The 17862-nt window shown below is 43.2% G+C and overlaps 1 protein-coding gene and 1 pseudogene across 2 annotated transcripts in view; one reads left to right on the forward strand and one right to left on the reverse strand.

Moving 5' to 3' along the window:
- Mast4 (microtubule associated serine/threonine kinase family member 4) overlaps nucleotides 1–17862 on the reverse strand; it is a 583904-nt gene that overhangs the window by 406932 nt on the left and 159110 nt on the right. For both annotated transcript variants that reach the window (XM_055601922.1, XM_055601921.1), the window contains exon 2: nucleotides 5388–5541. In XM_055601922.1, coding sequence (XP_055457897.1) covers nucleotides 5388–5541 — 154 coding nt within the window. The remainder of the gene's footprint in view (nucleotides 1–5387; nucleotides 5542–17862) is intronic.
- On the forward strand, nucleotides 16218–17098 carry LOC129672457 (prohibitin-2-like; annotated as a pseudogene).

The following is a 17862-nucleotide window of genomic DNA, read 5'->3' on the forward strand; positions in this document are numbered from 1 at the left end:
ATTGTTTAATTATAATTATAGGAAGTCCTATCAAGCATGTAATAGTTTGAGAACATTTAGCAACAGGATTTCACATTAAATATTATAAACCTCTTTCAGTGTTCAAATTTATTTTTTTACAACATGATTTTCAATGTTTACAATTGTTTTCCACTCTGTATATGTTCTATAACATGTTTAATCAATATCCTCTTGGCAGAGATTTAGATGACATGTAATTTCAATTATTATAAATAGTACCGCTGCTCCAAAATTACTAGTGCTCATTCTCCACACATATTCATGACTGCTTGCTTGCAATGAAGTCCCAGAAATAGAATTGCTGGGTTAACGAATGTATGAATTTAAAGTTTTTTTTAATATGCATTAATTGCTTAAATTTAATTTACTTTAATTAAAGGACTGGGAGCCCTACAGATTGAGTCACAGCCCCAGATTCCAAGTAGGCAAAGATTCCCCTATCTAAAATTAACGGTAATTAATCCTGCTGGAATGTAAAGTTTATTTAAAACCTGCTGGGTACCTGCTTTGCTGAAAAGCTTCACTGTGGCTGTGCGCCTGCCTGGCCATAACTGTTTACAAGCACCATGCCGTGCCTCAGTATCCCTATCTGTAAAACAGGGATGAATGCTTCCCTGTCTCGGGGGTTAAATAAATCAATAAATGTAATTCATTTAAACTGGCCTTGCCACACAGGAAGAACATTTTAATATTAGATATCACTAGGGAGAGAAAAATGACTAGGTCATGGACTTTCCTCTTGAAAAGGTAAAGTTTTAGTGAAATTATTCAATTTGTAATTAGGCAGTAAAATTTCCAACCTTAAGCTAAGCCTTTAAAAAATCTTTGATTTTAGTTTTTGTTTGTTTGTTTTGTTTTGTTTTGTTTTGTTTTGTTTTGTTTTGTTTTGTTTTGTTTTGTTTGGCAAGAAAGAGTCCAGGCTGGCCTCAAACTTGCTATGCTGCTAACAGAGACCCTGAATTCTTGGATCTCTATTTCCACCTTAGACCTGGCAGCTCACTGTTGTAAGTACAGTACCACCAAACCAAAGATCCTGGAGTTAAACAAAGCCAAGTGGGAAAGCAGCTGGTCTTTGAAGTAAGAACTACATCAGATACAAGGTTCTGGTGGTAAAACCAGCTTTTTTATTGTAGGCTGGGGTGACATGTGTTGCCTAAAACTAGTAGACATTTTGTTTTTGAGAATGAGAAAAGATGCTGCCTTCCCCAAGCCAACACCTGATACCTGTGCAGGCACAGGACCAAGCAGACAAAATCCTATGATCCCATAATTCTATAACAAATCCTACGATCCCAGCATTCAGGAGGCTAAAACAGAACATTTCCAGGAATTCAAGGCTAGCTTGGGCTATACAGTATATTCCAGGCTAGCCCAGGCTACAATGTCTTTAAAAAACAAAAACAAAAAACAGGTTGCAAAAAGCAAAAATAGAATCAATCAGGGCTACAAGACTAACTTGGTGGCTTTACTTTCTCCACAACTCCAAAGCCCTCTGACTCGCCTCCAGACAATGCTAACACACCTGTTGCTGGGCTAAGGGCTCCCTACATGTTTCTTTATTAAATCCTCAGCTAAGCTAAGATGTGTTACCAATGCTTCCCCCCAGCCCCGAATATCCCAACTTTCAAGGACCCATTTTCCAAGATAGGCTTATGTTCAATGGTTGTTTAAAATTCTTCTAACTTGTGGAAAAGTGGGATGAAAGAGAAAAGGGCCTGGAGGTGACAGGAGCTCCACAAGAAGCCCAACAGAGCCAACTAACCAGGACCCAGAGGGGCTTGCTGAGACTGAAACATCAACCAAGGACCATGCAGAAACTGAACCTAGGCCCCCTACAAAGATATAGCAGATGAGCAGCTTAGGCCTTACATGGGTTCTCTAGTAAGGGAAGTGGGGACTGCATTGGACACGGACTCACATGCTAGCTTTCAGATCACTTTCCCTTGGCGGGACTGCCTTGCCAGGCCACAGGGAAAGAGGTTACGGTCAGTCCTGATGCAACTTGATGAGCTGGGGTGGATGGGAAAGGAAGCTCCCCTTTTATGAGGAAAAGGGGAGGCAGAGGGTGAAGGGAAGGGGAGGTGAGCCTAGGAGGGGAGGAGAGATGGGGATGGGGCTGCAACCAGGATATAAAGTGAATAAAAAAAATAAATAAAATTTTAAAATTCTTCTAAGGATGACTAAACATTTTTTTTTAATATCATCTCACCTAAGATTTAACCACCCCAAATTGTTGTACAGCATCCAAATTTTATGAGGATAGAGCTGCTAAGTGTAAGAAATGGGACCCAGGTGCAAGTATTCATTCTCATAAAGCTAAAGGCCAAATTCCATGCTCCAAGTCGTATGCTACAAGGCTGTGAATCACTTCAAAGCTTTTAATGAACTACTTAAGCAAAAAAAAAAAAAAAAAAAAAAAAAAGGAGGGGGGTGAAACTAATTACTACCCAGCTGTCAAAAACATTTCAATTATAATAAACTTTCTAATTAAAATGAATAAACAGGGGGTGAAGCTTAACCATCAAGACTTCCCTTCCCTTCCTGCCTGTTAACGGTGAGTTAGACTGGGGACTGTGCTCCAGGCTGTGCCACTTACAAGGCAGCCTGCATCTACAAGAGAAGTGAGAATGGTTCTGATGGGCATCAGGGAAGCACCGGCTGAACTCCAGGGCAGACACTGGCTGTTCGTTCAGGGAAGAGCAGTCCGTGAGAGCTCTTGACACAGGATCTCCCTACGTAGTCCAGGCTGGCCTCAAACTCAAAGCCTGCTTGCCTCTACCTACCAGAGCTTTGATGGCATGTATGCACCACCATGCATGAAGGGTGTTGCTGTGTGTGTGGTGCAGGCGTGTGTGTGTGTGTGTGTGTGTGTGTGTGTGTAGGATATGTACATGTGAGTACATACACATACACATGTGTGGTGTGTGTGTACATGTACAGTGTCATGCACACAGGGGTCAGAGGTAGACAGTAGTGTCTTCCGAATTGCGCTTTGCCTTAATTTTGAGATGAGGACTCTCACTGAACCTGAAATTCCCCCGTTCTGCTACACAGGCTGGGCAGAGAGCCCCACGACTGCCCCTTGGTACTGGGAACACAGACGAACGCTTCCACACTCTGCTTCTTCCTGGGTGGAACTCACGTTTGCATACAGGCCCTTTCCTGACTGAGCCATCTCTGTGAGCTCTGCAGGGTTTTTTTTAGGCTATCCTTCCCTAGGCCTGGGTCACTATCCCTCCATTCTAGCAGTGTGACCCTCTGGGCCAAATGCTCCAGCTTTACTGACCATTTGGCAGCAGTATTTCTGCTCCTCAGAAATTCCATTTCCAGAAAGTCAAAGCCCATAATTCTAAAATAAAACATAATTCAAAGTATTTCCCAGACCATTTATGAACTGGCAGAAAAGACTGTTGTATGTAGACAAAATTTCTTTCAGGGCTTAAAAAGCAATGATGTTCCTTCAAAATATTTATGTTTAAAAGAAAAAAATTGCTAAAATGAAATAGAAAAAAAAACTTAGTTTGTAGTACATTATAGCTGAGTTTAGAATGAAAGTTTAAATGGTGAGTCTTTTGTAACTCTTTTCTTGTGCTTTAACTTATCCTTATTTGGCTTTTTTTCAAGCTAGAATAGAAGTCATAAATATAAATAAAAGTTTTAAATATGAATACATTAGATATCTATATAAACAGAAGTTATTTGTGGGGTTCCTTAGATTTGAAAAACCTTCAGTTTTAGTGGGACTGTTTACCACCACTTCATGTCTTTTTTAAAAAGGTATTTTATTTTCAATGGACCCATAATTCACAGACTCACACACTACAATACACTTTTCTTCGTTTCCTTCTCCATCTTTTTTGCTTTCGTTCTTTTTGTAGTTCTGGGTTCAAACCTGGGGCCTGTGAATGCTTGGACAAGTGGTCTATCCCTGAGGCACACTCCCCCCGCCCCCGCCGGGATAGGTTTCAATCCGTGCACATAATGCAGAATGAGTAGATCAGGGTACCTGGCAAATTTCTCACCTCCAGCACAAGGCATTCAGGCCGAGAACATTCTAGATCCTTCCCTACCTGCAGTCTAAAAATGGAATTGCTGCCAATCAGTTACCCGACCGTGTAACAGAACAATAATGTTTTCTTTGTAGCCTGTCAACCATTGTCTTTCCCAGGCTCTCATACTTACTTTCTCCTCATGGTGTCTCAGAGATAGGAGCTTTAATAGCTCACACATAAGTAACAGACAATATCTGCTTCTGTGCTGAGACATTTCAGTTACATACCTTTAACTATGTAGTTAAACATGGGGGGGGAACAATTTGATAGACAGCTCACAAATGAAGATACATAAGCCTCCAATAAGCACAGAACACGCTCTGCATTACCTACACCGTATAGCGTGTGCCCTACGTGATTTCTGAGGATCCAAGAGTTAAAGGGCTGGAGGGTGCTATTGGGAAGCAGTGACGCTTAAGAACGCTGGCCCCAGCAGGAGGTCCTCAGATAGGTCTTTGGGTCCATGCTCTTGAAGCGGCCTGTGGGAGCCAGCTCCGCTGCTTTCTCTCTTTACTTCCAAACTGTAAGATGATCAGTCTTACCCCACAGTGTATTTTCAGTCATGAGGTGCTGATTTAGCACAGTCTTAAAACTACCAGCTTACTAAAGCAGTAAGGCCAAAGAGGCCTTCTCTTTTTATAATTCGATTGTCTCAGGCTCCTGTTAGAATAACAGAAAGCTAACAGAAAACACGAAAGAAAAGCATAGTATCACAGGAAAACGAAAATGACCAAACTCACAAAGACTGGCCATACTGAAGGTTGGTGAGGAGCATACCAATTATTTTGATCCCCTACTGTTGGGGGGGGGGGGAATAAAGTGGTTGGATTTGGGCCCCATGTCAGTTTTTTTTATGAACACTCATTATTGATAAAATAATATGTATGCATTGTTAAAATTGCGTGTTGAGTAACACAGCAGACTCATCACACAGATTGTGTGGCCCAGTTAACACAAAACACTTAGGATGAGTCTCATCTGCAGGAACAGACAGCAGGTCTACAGTTACCTTAGGACAACAAGAGAGAGAGACTGTGTCTCTGTGTCTGTCTCCGCCAACATTTTTATATTTTGATCATGCTGGTGGTTACACCAAAAGAGAAATTTTTCCTAAGTGCATTTGTGTGTATATAAAATATGACTGGGTCACTGTATGTAAACTGTATTCCATAAAGCTTACTGCTCAAATTCTTAACTTGAACTGCTTTCTGGACTACGCAAGACTTTCCCAAAGGGCCTGCAGGCAGGCTTTCCCACACAGCGCCCTGGAAGAGAAGCACAGCTCCTCCTGTGCCCTGCACGACCCACACTCACCGGTGAGGGCTCCGCCCAGGCTTCCCCGCCGCAGCTGCTTTCCGTCCTCACTCAGCTGTCTCTTGTACTTTAGTGACTTTCCGAGGCCACCGGCCACATCTGGGTTGCTGCATTTCCGAAACGGCATGGGTGGCGGAGACAGTATGTGGTCAAGCTGCAGAGAGAAGGATATGGGGCGTCATCTCCTGGGGACACTCAGCACAAGTGGTTCTCAGGCTCTCTGCATCTCCTCCTCAAAACACACTCCTTCCAACCTTGCTTTTAACATGGCCAGTGTGGAAAGTTCTAAATTTTATTCTTATACCTTTCACCCGGGAGTCAGCATTGCTCACTGGAAAATCCCAAGGCCAGGCTGTGAAGGCAGGTCACAATATGTGAGTAGGCCAGGAGATTAAGTTTAGTAGATCATGACCACAATTTTTAATGCAGTCGAATAGTTATCATCAGACTCTGACAAGGGCTGAGAAGACAGCTCGGTTAGCAAAGTATTTACCGTGAAAGCATGAGGACCCAGGTTTATTCCCCAGAATAGGTATAAAAAGCTTCACATGGTGACCCACGCTTGTATTCCCAGCTGGGGATTGGTCAGGTTGGTCCCTGGGGTTAATGGCAAGCTAACTAACCTACCTGGAGAGTTCTAGACCAACAAAAGACCTCTCCGAAACGGTGGACAGTAACTGATGAATGATACCTGAGGGTGACCTCTGGTATCCACATGTACACTGAGGTACACTGAACCCCCTACAAACACACACACACACACACACACACACACACACACACACACACTTCCGCAAAAATGAAGGTATTGTTTCATGACTGACTCAATTACACATGCATACATTTTTATATCCCGGACCCCTATGTAAGACATGTCCTTTCCGTGGGCCCCCCAATGTGAAATACTGCTATATAAAAACAGATCAGATTTCACAGATTGCTCACACACACACATGCACACAGGAGAGGAATTTCTAAGCACTGCAGCCCTTAATGGAAATCAATACACCCTTATATCACTCTATAGCTCTTAAAAAGAAAGCCTGTCACAAGAATCAGAGAAACCAAAGTCGCTTCAAGAGACAGCTTTCTACAAAAGAATCCCCTGGGTCAAAGCACTCATGTCAAGATCTGCTCCACTTTCCTGAGAAGACCTTCCAGACCTGCAGAGGGCCATACCTTCTAAATGTTCGCCTGCAAGTTGAGACGCCTGTGCACATACTGAGACAGTATTCAGGACAAAAACATTCCTGTGCATATACATATACCCTTATCACCATTCAGGGCCCCCAAAATACATTCAGAGAGTCACAGAAATTCCAGTCGTCGTAGCAAAAGGGCCAACTTTGTACAATCTTAAAAGCAGGATGTACTTAGACAACACAGCCAAGTGCTGCTTTTTAGGATGGTTTCACCAAAGATGGCTTTGTTTTCATGGGAAAGAGAGGGGCGCTTAGGTCTAACTTGTTTTTTAAGACCATCACGGGTGCTATTATAGAGAGAAAAAAAGTCAGAGACTAAGTCATCCGTCTGTCTGTCTACATGCTGGGTAGGGCATATTCAAAATCACTGCAAAATGACACTGGGGCCTGGTGGTGGTTAGCCCCTCCCTGGATGCTGAGACTGAACCTTCACTGGTTCAGTTCCACAAGGTGTGAACTTTTTCCCAACCTCAACCATGTTCATTAGCGACACGCAATGGATTTCAAGCACCTCTTAATAAGAATCATCTGCAACTTCCAGACACTCAGGTCTTGACTGTGTTTCATTGCCAGGTGGTATTTTAGTGAGAGGGCCCCAAAGCAGTCCACCCGCTTCAGGATCAAAGCCAAATCAGGAGGGGAAGGGACCCCAAGGGGCCCTTTCAAAAAAAAAAAAAAAACAGCCCTTTCAAAGGAGGAGCTGTGGTCATCTGAAGATGTCATCAGGATGCTACTCATGACATCGATTCCACTTATGTGAGCCCCCAAGCAGAGACTCCTTGGAGTCTTAAGACATTTTGCCCTTAAATCCTACAGACAATGAAATGCCTGAACAGTTACTCATGAGCGACTAGAAAACGCAGGACCCATCCACAGCCAGACCATCAAACAATACAGAGTTATTGGTGCCCCATTGTTGGTACCATTCTACGTCCTTATCTTAAAAAAACAAAACAAACAAAAAAACAAAACAAACAAACAAACAAACAAAAAACCCCTGCCAACTTATTATTTCACATTGAAAATTTTCATAAGAAAATGTGTGACTGTGGAAGCATGGAATGGAATGGTGAGAGAATAAACATCCTTTGTCTACGTGCCAGGGTAGAAATGCTATTCTCTCCCCCATGTGGCTTTCACTCCCCAACCCACATACATGTTTGTGCACCCCCCCCACTACCTACACAGTATCCACTGCAGATAGGACTTCTCCTCATTAATATGTTAGCATGTCTCTTCTAAGAACATAGGTAATCTCATAAACTCATCTGTTCCATAATCTATATATTCTTACACAAAATCTCTAATCTTTTGAAATAAGGCCAAATGGAACAAGCTGGGAAAACTACAAAATGAGGCGCTATCATATAGACCTAATATTATTATTAAGTTGCTCTTTTCCATGACTAGGAAAATTGAGGCCACAAGGTGGCAATGTACCACAGACGTTCAGCAAAATGTTCCCGCTAGCTCCTCCTGGCAAAAGCCCCAAGAAAGTGTGGCCTTCACAGCAATCCAGCGGCTTCCGATCCATTCTACTTAGTTTTTTTCTCTTAATTACTAGTGGCAGTTGCATAAAATACAAATATTTATTGTTTTAAGGTCCATCAGCTTCTGCTACCCGTTTTTCATTCACTTGCAGAATTATGGTTAATTACTCTGGGGAAGAGTGTTGTATCACAAATCAACAGAGGATGGAAAAGAAGTAGAAGAAAAGAAAAAAAAAAAGAGAGAGGTCTTTCTGAAATAGGAATTATAAGATCTCCTTACATATTTTCAACATATTTTCAAACTGACATGGGACATAAGTGGAAGAAAGAGAAGGTAGGTAGTTAAAGAGAAAGTGTGGGCAAAAAAAGAAAAGAAAAACCAGCTCTCTTTTTCCATCACAAAAAATGAAGCCATGAACCAATAGTCCACAGGCTGGGTTTTTTTTTTTTTTTTTTTTTCATCAGAATCATAGCCCCAAGAGGAGACACTATTTTTAAACCCAGGAAAATTGAGGCAGTGAACAGTGAGGGCTGAAAATGTCTCAAAAACAGGAGAAAAGCCTATGAACATAGCAACGCTCCAAGACCCCATTTCCTTCCTCTATCAATTCACACTCCCAATAGGGCTCTTTCTAAACATATCATTTTTCCAAATTTTCTGCACTGTCAGTGGCTTTAGTCTTTCTATAATAATTAATCAAAGCTTCTCAAAATGGGCCACTGCAGCCTGGCACTTTATTTTCCATTTTTTTTTCCCCTGGATTTCAACCCTCATGATCCCTTAAAAAACACTTCATCACACCCCAGAGCTGATGGTACACATCAAGCTTGTCACTTTGAACCCTGCCATTTAACTGATTTCCATTTAATGTTTTCCAACTTCTTCATACCCGATGGCGACAGTGCTCTAATGTTTAACTAAAGGCAGAGGAGGTCCTGAAACTCTCACAGAGTCTCACGGGCACCGACTGTGGCCCGGCTTCCTCACTTCAAGCATTTCTGGTGTGCCTCCTTCACCAGACCGCAGGCTGCTACAGCCCGACCCCACTCCTTTGTCACCTAGCAGGCTGCTAGCCATACACACAGCCACTGTACTGAAAGAGGTCACCTGAAAAGATGCCTTTCTTTTATCCATCAATCAATCCTGATGTCTGGTGACTAGACTTCCTCAAAATTCCCTATGTTAGTTTTTTCACAAAGTCCTTTATTTCAAAGAAGAGCCATAGAAAACTGGGGAAAGGTCCATTTGTATACCGCTAAATTTAGAATTCACACAGAGATGTAGCATGTTACTCTGTGTCAACTACTGACAACTGCTCTTGCTAGAAGCCAGTCTTGGAAACAACAAAAGCATCTTAGGGAACCAAAGCTGCATGACTGAGAGAAATCCGGTACAGTTGAGAAGGACCATTCACAAATCACTGTGACCGCTGATCACACGCAATTCATGTAATTCGTCTCATATCTATGTTTTCTATAATTGTCTCCCTCATTGTTGTCTGGCAGAAAGCTAAGAAAAACAGAATCTATCATGATTACATGTGGCTTCTGTCTTCAATGAAGATGAATACAAGTAGGTACAGGCACTTATGAACATCTAATCTTCAGTTCCTCTGCCTTGCCCATCACTTGCATATTTGCAGAGATGAACTATTAGCACATCTTCCTGGGCTGAGTCCCCTCCTGCCATAGTGCCACCTTCTTCATACCACTATAGAGCACGGTACAACTGTCCACAAGCACCACTGGTCCTTTTTCCCACTTGATCTTCAGACACTGCACTGCCAGGCACATCGATTCTTTCAATTCATGGTTTCTAGGCATTTGCAAGGATCTTACAAAGAACGAGATAGAGAGCTCAGAGAGAAACACTTGTTCATTCTAGCTCCTCAGCACACAAACGGTACAGGCAGTCCTAACTTTTCTTTCGCACCCTACACTCCAACAGTGTGTGTGTTAACTCATCCTTCAAAATACATCTCCAAACCCAAATCACGTCACAGTGTCTTCCTGCTACCACCTCTGCCCGGCTGTGGCGACCTCTCTTCTAAAAATTCCCCAAAGGTTCCTTCTGCCTTCTCACTCACGTCAGGAGAGAAACCAGTGTCTCTTCTAAAGGCCATGCCAGATGCCCGCGCTGGTCTTCTGGAGTGCCTTACCACACACTCCTTCACCTAGAACAAACTCAATGTTTATACCCTGGCCAGCCAGGTCCTACCATCTGCCCGACACAGGAAACGCTCTCCCCGGCTCTCATTACATCTTGTTCTCCCGCAGCTCTGAAATGGCTTCCTGTGTGCCTATCTTTCCTGGAGACACTCTTAGCTAGCTTGCCTCTCCCCCTCGCAGGGCTCAACTCAAGTAACAGTCTTTTGGGAGGCTTCAGCGCTAACTGTGTAGAGTGCCATATTCCCCACTTCATTCTTTTCCTTCTCTTTTCTTCATAGACTGTACTGTCACATCACATATGAGATCCTTCATGCTTGTTTCTTGTCATTCTTGACCTGCTATGGGATGAGTAACGAGAAATTCTGCAAGTCTGTCTTTTCTTCTGCTTCACCCCTACAATAGGGCTCATTAAAAAAAGAAGAAAGATTGTTTTTTTTTGTCTGAATAGATTAGTTTGTAATATTTTAGCTATAGAGGGATTTAGCTAAAATATAATAATAGTAAAAATAGAGAATAAGCTTGTATTGTTGAAAAATAAGAAATTACTTCAAATGTAACCAAGGTGAAGTGCTATAAGGAGTCTCCATTACTTTGACAGAATTGAACATTTCATGTATGGGAAGAGCCTTAGGTCATATCAAATGACATCCTTTAAAAGAGTCTTTCATATATACTAAACTAGTATGCTAATTTTTGAACAGGGCTATCTCTGAAGGGGATTCCTAAATAATGAATTATTCGACCTTTTAACGATATCCCTACTGGCATATTCACTTGTGTCCATCCATCCAATCTCTCCCAGTTCCATTCCTCTTTCCTATAATTCTGCATTCATTCCCAAGATGTGACACATGCATTTTAAAGACCCATCCAGAATGCATGTGCCCTAAGGCCAAAGTTCATGAGTTCAAAGGGATCACCAATGTCATCTGCATTCATAATGGAAACACTGCTAAAGTTCTTTTTTTGTGCTTAAAACAGAGAAAAAAATTGAATAGTAATGTAGATTACGAAAACATTACACAGTCATTGTTTCTTGATAATAAATATTCTAAGAAATCAAAACCAAAGACACAAAAATACCTGAATTACAAAACTGCTCAGACTGTGTGTATAATTCCAATTAAGTACTTATTCTTTCTCTCTTTCTTCCTCACCACCCAATAAAGAATCAAATAAGCAATGTGGAATGGCTTGACTTTATTTTAAAATTAGATTTTATTTTTAAACCAAAGCCTACAATCAATATTTTAAAGCCTGACAGAACAGTCTTTTATGGCTAAGACAGTCATTACAGGACTCACACTAATTCCAGTGGTTAGTTGCTCAGACTGGAGCTGACACTTAACTGTCCCCATTAAAGTATTTAACTCTTAATGCACCATTTCTTCACCCATGGGCCATTAGTAACAAGCATGCTTAGCTCCTAAGTTGTCTCTAAAGAGTACCAGGTTGCAAGCATGTACACAGCAGAACACCCAGTAAACAGAAGTGGCACCACAACTTGTGTTTGCTGTGGTTACTTTCCATTTTACAAAGTCACCTCTCCCACAGCCTAGGCGGACATTCCCTTCATGGGAATTAAACCTCCTCTCACTTTACTTGGGACTTTGGTTTTGTTTGTGTAGCTTAAGTGAGAATTTGGTTTCAACTACTGTACTGATATCCCAGGCTGGAGCACAGAATGCCCGACTCACAAGAAGGCACATTTTCTTGTCCTTGTGTGTGTTGTCAGCCATGTTATCACATTTAGTAGGAGCTTTGATTCCGTCTAAATGCCCAGGGACAAAACTCTAAGGCCATGTCCCTGGTCTGAAGAATAGATCTCAGAGGTGGTGATTCAGGTGATGCATGATAGGGGCTCGCACATCCAAGCAATGTATAACCTAAAATATTGGTGCTCGCTGCTTGTCACTGTCTTCCAAGGCTCAGCTCAGCTGCGGCTTCTCCTAGCCAGCCCACAGGCAATGCGCATGGCTCCTGATTCACCTGCCCTTCAGAGTCACACCTCTCAGTTGCCCTTACGTCTGCTCTACACTACTCAAGAGCATACAAGAAAACACTTCTTGTTCTTGGCACTGACTCAAGAATATGCTATGTCCCCTCACCGCATCCTAATGTCTAAGTATTGACGCGCTAGACCACCAGGAGAGTGACAGGCCTGACCACACTGTATTGGGTCTGTTAATTGATTCTACTGATAGTCATTCTGGATTACATTCCCCTCAGAACACAGGCTTCTGCTGAATAATGCTGTAAGCAACATCCCTACAAATCTGGCTGCTCAGATCCATAGTGTTGCAAGGAGGGCATGCATACCACTGGGCCCAGTTCAATGCTCATCTCCATTTATAAATATTTATTTATTAAGCAAGTTTGTTGTTACTATTGCTTCCTTGTTTGAAGCAGTCTGTATCACAGATTGGCCTCAAACTCAAGATCCACCTGCCTTGGTTTCCTGAGTACCAGGATTAATACAGCGGCACACAACTGTATCCAGCTTATCAGGCAGCACGATGCCAGGGTTAGTTCTAGGTAGAGCAGGAGGCAAACAAACACTAAGCAATACAAACTTGGGTGCAGGAGCTGCACCCAAGACTGGGAGAGAGACACTGTAAAGACACTTTGAGGGCTCAGCAGCAGAACCAGTGCTGCTGCTGCGGGGCTGCGGGTGGGCTTCCTCCTGGGAACTGCACACCCAGCCTCGTTTCTCCAGACGCCTACGCAAAGCCTCAGACTCCTCATCAGGAAGTGCAATGAGTCCCATCTCCAATCAAAACTTTATGCATCAGACTTCACTTTATCTTATAAAGTGGGACTTTAAGTTTGTGCTGATTTTTGTCTTTATACATACACACACATACACACACACACACACACACACTCACATATACATTCACAAACACACTCAAATAAACATACACACAGGCATATACATACACTCACACATACACAAATACACATACATATACACACATACACACTCACTTCCTCTCTCACACACAAACACACACATGTCCACACATATTCATTCACTCACACGCACTGACATATATACATACATAAACACCCACTCACACACACATACCTAAACACATACACACACACATACACTCTCTCACACAGTAATATATACACACATATACACAAATACACATATCTGCACATACTCTCTCTAACACACATACACACTAGACACTGGCAGTGCCTGGTGCCATTCTTGGATCTCACAGTTTGGGGGATGGGTAGCAGTTGAGCCCAGAGATGCTACTAAATGTATCTTGCCATGCACAGGGCAGCGCTAGCAACAAGGACTTATTGGATCCATATGTCAACATGCCACTGTTGTGGTTCTTTGCCCCATGCTTGCTTTATTCGTGTCTGTCTTCATCTATTTTTACATGATCCCCCCTTCTAAGTTGAGCGTTGTAGCAGGACACCTTTTGAGAACAAGCTGGGCACAGTGACACATGACTGTAATCCCAGCACTTGGGAAGTAGAGACAGAAGAATCAGCCACTGCCACACAGTACTTGAAGCCAGCCTGTGCTGCAAGACCTGTCTTAAAGACAGACAAACAAACAAACAAACAAACATAACTTTTGAGACCAACAAGAGAACAGAAGAATAGAGTCAGCAAAACTGTTCATAAGGTCTGGTAAGCCAACAATTCCCCTAGCACTAACTCACTCAAATGATTTAACTGTTTATTGCAGTCATTTTCTCAATCAATGGCCTTATCTTAAAAAAAAAAAAAAAAGCATCAATAGAATATATTTACACTGGAAAGTGTACTCGGTAACAATTGCTTTTTCTGTCTTTGCTATCTGTCGGCGGGGGGGGGGGGGGGGGGGGAAGGGAGTGGGGGTGGGGGGGAGTCCAGAAATTCGAGATTCGCCTGCCTCATCTTGCAAATGCTACAATTGCAGGCATGCATCCCCATGCCTGACTTCCATCTTTGAGTTCCCAATTAATTCCTGGAATCACAAACTTCGGTTAGCAATATGAAATAAGTTTTAGAACTGTCCTAAAATTCATCAGATCAAATTGCAATGGCATTCACCTAAACAGAGCTGTACCACAAGGTTCACTGCTTGAGAGCATTGATTTCCTTTCCTCCCATCTGAGGGAAATATGTAAATTAGCACTTTGATATCATTATCTCACTTGCCTGTCAACTTCAACTTCAAGAAGGTCGATTCCTTTGCTCGTGAACATCTCCACAAACACATACACATCAACCACCAGCAAGAAAACATGGCCACGGCCCAAGGAAGGGTGCTATGCAGCAGGCATTTAATTGCAACTGAGTATGACATGTACATTAAGCAACAAGTTTAATCACTGAAGGATGTGAAAAAGAGAGCTAACATTATGTGATAGCCTTAAAACATGGCATTTACCCATACACTTTTCTAAATATTAATTGCTACTCAAAGTTTGCTTTAGGAACAATGACACGGGGGAAAACACAGGAAACATACAACTTGACTTTGCATATATGGATCCCTGCTTTCCTGTCTTTTTACTATTCCAGATGTTTCCCTGACCTTTATTTGGGGATCCAATCTCTGCCTGTGGTTGTTTACTTATCTGAAGTCATTAAACTCCCTTGATACCATCCTGCCCCCACAAGCAATATAACTAAAAAGTATGATCCTGGTTAATAAGCAGGAAGAGAAAACACTTCCTCCCAGCTTTTTTCCTTCAGTATAAACCAGAGTGGAAAAGTCTCACGTGATACCACAGAAGCTAGCATTCACCCACTTCCCCTTTTGTCAGAGTTAGGCTGTATTACTATTCCTAACTTATCAGCTGAGAGAACAGATACACAAGGATTCAGCATCTTCAGCTCACTAGGAAATAACCCTGTGGATCAAGTCCTGTATCCCTAACTCCAAAGCCCTATTCCTTCCATCGTCCCAAAGACTCTCCCTGAGAGGTGCTGCCATGGTAGAGCAGGTGCGCCTGGGGAGTCGGCTGAGAATACTCCCTAGAGAAAGCCTGATGCTGCAGTTCTGCTGTTGACACCTCCAAAGTATCCAACTTAACCCTAGGTGGTGGCTTTCTTAGCTCAGCACTCAAGAGTCACAATACCTTAGCAGTGAGGAACAGCCAAACACCAAATGAATGCAATGCAAGTTCCTGATATTACTGGAAGACTGAGGCCTACACAAGATATAAAGACAGCTGGTCCCCAAACTCGGACCAGAACCCAGATGTCTAGACCTAACCCCCTATAGATCCCGCTGTGTGTCCTTGTGTTCTTTGCCTCCCAAAGCCTTAATATACCCAGCATGTTCCTGCTGTTATAATCAACTTAAACGATTCCCAGTGGTTTTCCAATTATGTATATTCTATCAATCTAAAGTTGTCCTAAGATACCCAAATGCCTATTACAGATAGACAATGGATAAGAGCTAAAGGTATAAAACAAAAGGACAGTGTCCACAATAGGACAGCACAGTAGACGCTGAGAGAGAGGTCTTTGGGACTACAGAGCTTTAAGCACCTCGGTGGTCTGGCAGCTTATCAATTAATTTTCCTTATCGTGTTGTCAGAGTATTACTCATTGCTTTTACTCACAACCGCTCAAATAGATTACGGCCAGCAACTGGGAAGTTAGACCAGGAAGAGGTGGTATCTAAAGAGATGCTTTTTTTAATTCTGCTCTGGGGTTTTAACTACATTTCTATCTCTGTTCAGCCATCAATTGCTCTACCAGGCCCAGGTCCTCAGGAGCTACCAACATGCTACATCCTGAAGGAATTAGGTGTGTGACAAGAAAGACATCAGTACTCTGAAGCAAGTGACTACACAGGAAATAATTTTAAAGTAACTATCTTGCTCCCAGGGCAACCATGACCTCCAATTCTCTTGTGCAAGCCGAGGTCTGTAAACTGGAGTGGGTAGAAACTGGCGGGCACCCCCTCCTGACCGCTGGTGCCGCTTCCTTCAGAAGGATCAGACATGGCCCAGAACTTGAAGGATTTAGCGGGATGCCCACCCGCCAGGCCTCAGGGCATCGGCACAGCGCTGAAGCTGCTGCTGGGGGTCGGGGCCTCGGCCTATGGTGTCCGTGCATACGTGTTCACTGTGGAAGGTGGTCATAGAGCCATCTTCTTTAATCGTATCGGTGGCATGCAACAAGACACAATTCTGGCCTTCACTTCAGGATCCTCTGGTTCCAGTACCCCGTCATCTATGACATTCTGGCCAGACCCCGGAAAATCTCCTCCCCTACAGGCTCCAAGGACCTGTAGATGGTGAACATCTCCCTGCGTGTGCTGTCTGGACCCAATGCCCACGAGCTCCTCAGCGTGTACCAGCGCCTACGGCTGGACTATGAGGAGCAAGTGCTGTCGTCCATCGTCAGTGAGGTGCTCAAGAGTGTGGTGGCCAAGTCCAGTGCCTCGCAGCTGATTACCCAGCAGGCTCGGGTATCCCTTTTGATCAGAAGGGAACTGACAGAGCGAGCCAAGGACTTCAGCCTCATCCTGGATGATGTAGCTATCACAGAGCTGAGCTTAAGCCCTGAGTACATAGCTGCTGTAGAAGCCACACAAGTGGCCCAGCAAGAAGCCCAGCGGGCCCAGTTTTTGGTGGAAAAGCAAAGCAGGAGCAGCGACAGAAGACTGTGCAGGCTGAGGGGGAGGCTGAGGCTGCCTGGATGCTTGGAGAAGCACTGCGCAAGAATTCCTGCTGTACCAAACTCGGAAAGATCCGGGCTGCCCAGAACATCTCTAAGATGATTGCCACATCACAGAACTGCATCTACCTCACAGCTTTCAACCCTACAGGATGAAAGTGCTACTCGGGGAAGTGACCGCCTTATAAAGGGTAAGAAATGAGAGGATGGCAGGAATACCACTTGGGGAGGGGGCACATCTGGCCTCCAGTTTTGAGGAGCCAGAGAGGGGGTCTAAGCACACCACCCCAACCCAGGCATCACGTGATGGATTCCTCTGTAACTGGCCCCTGGGATTAAGGAAGACTGAAGACCAGCCCTTTCAGAGGGTTCTCCTCCTCCCTGTATTGGCCCCGGGGGGTGGGGTGGGGGTCTGGGACAGTGTGGTTTTTTATGCTTTTCTTGTGTTGTCCCTCTCTCTCAGAATGGGGGGAGATAACCACCATCTCAGGAATTCTCAATAAATAAAATTTTTATTACTTAAATTAAAAAAAAAAGAACTATCTTGTTTTCGTTCATGTGTATAATTCATTCATGTGCAGGTACCCTCAGAAGAGGGCACTGGATCCCCTGGAGCTGGAGTTACAGGTAGTTGTAAGCCACTCAGGGTGGGCGAGAGACCTGAACTCAGGTCCTCCCAAAGAGTGCCAAGAGCTCTTAATCACTGGGCACAGGATTCTGTGTGTCAGTCTTAAACCCCAAGTGTAATACAGTAAGACAATTAAACGCTGATTCTTTCATCACATCCACAAAGCTAAAAGTAAACTTTATTGGAGTTTTATTTATTTATATATTTTGTTGGGAGGAGGCAAGGTCAATTCCTCTTGTAAAATAACACCCAGTTTTTTTTTTTTTTAAAAAAAACAAACCTATACATAAATATTCATTTTTAAATTTCACATTGACACTCGGGAGGCAGAGGCAGGT

The sequence above is a fragment of the Psammomys obesus genome, unplaced genomic scaffold (genome assembly GCF_907164565.1).
Source record: "Psammomys obesus unplaced genomic scaffold, mPsaObe1.curated_primary_1811, whole genome shotgun sequence".
Lineage (NCBI taxonomy): Eukaryota > Metazoa > Chordata > Mammalia > Rodentia > Muridae > Psammomys > Psammomys obesus.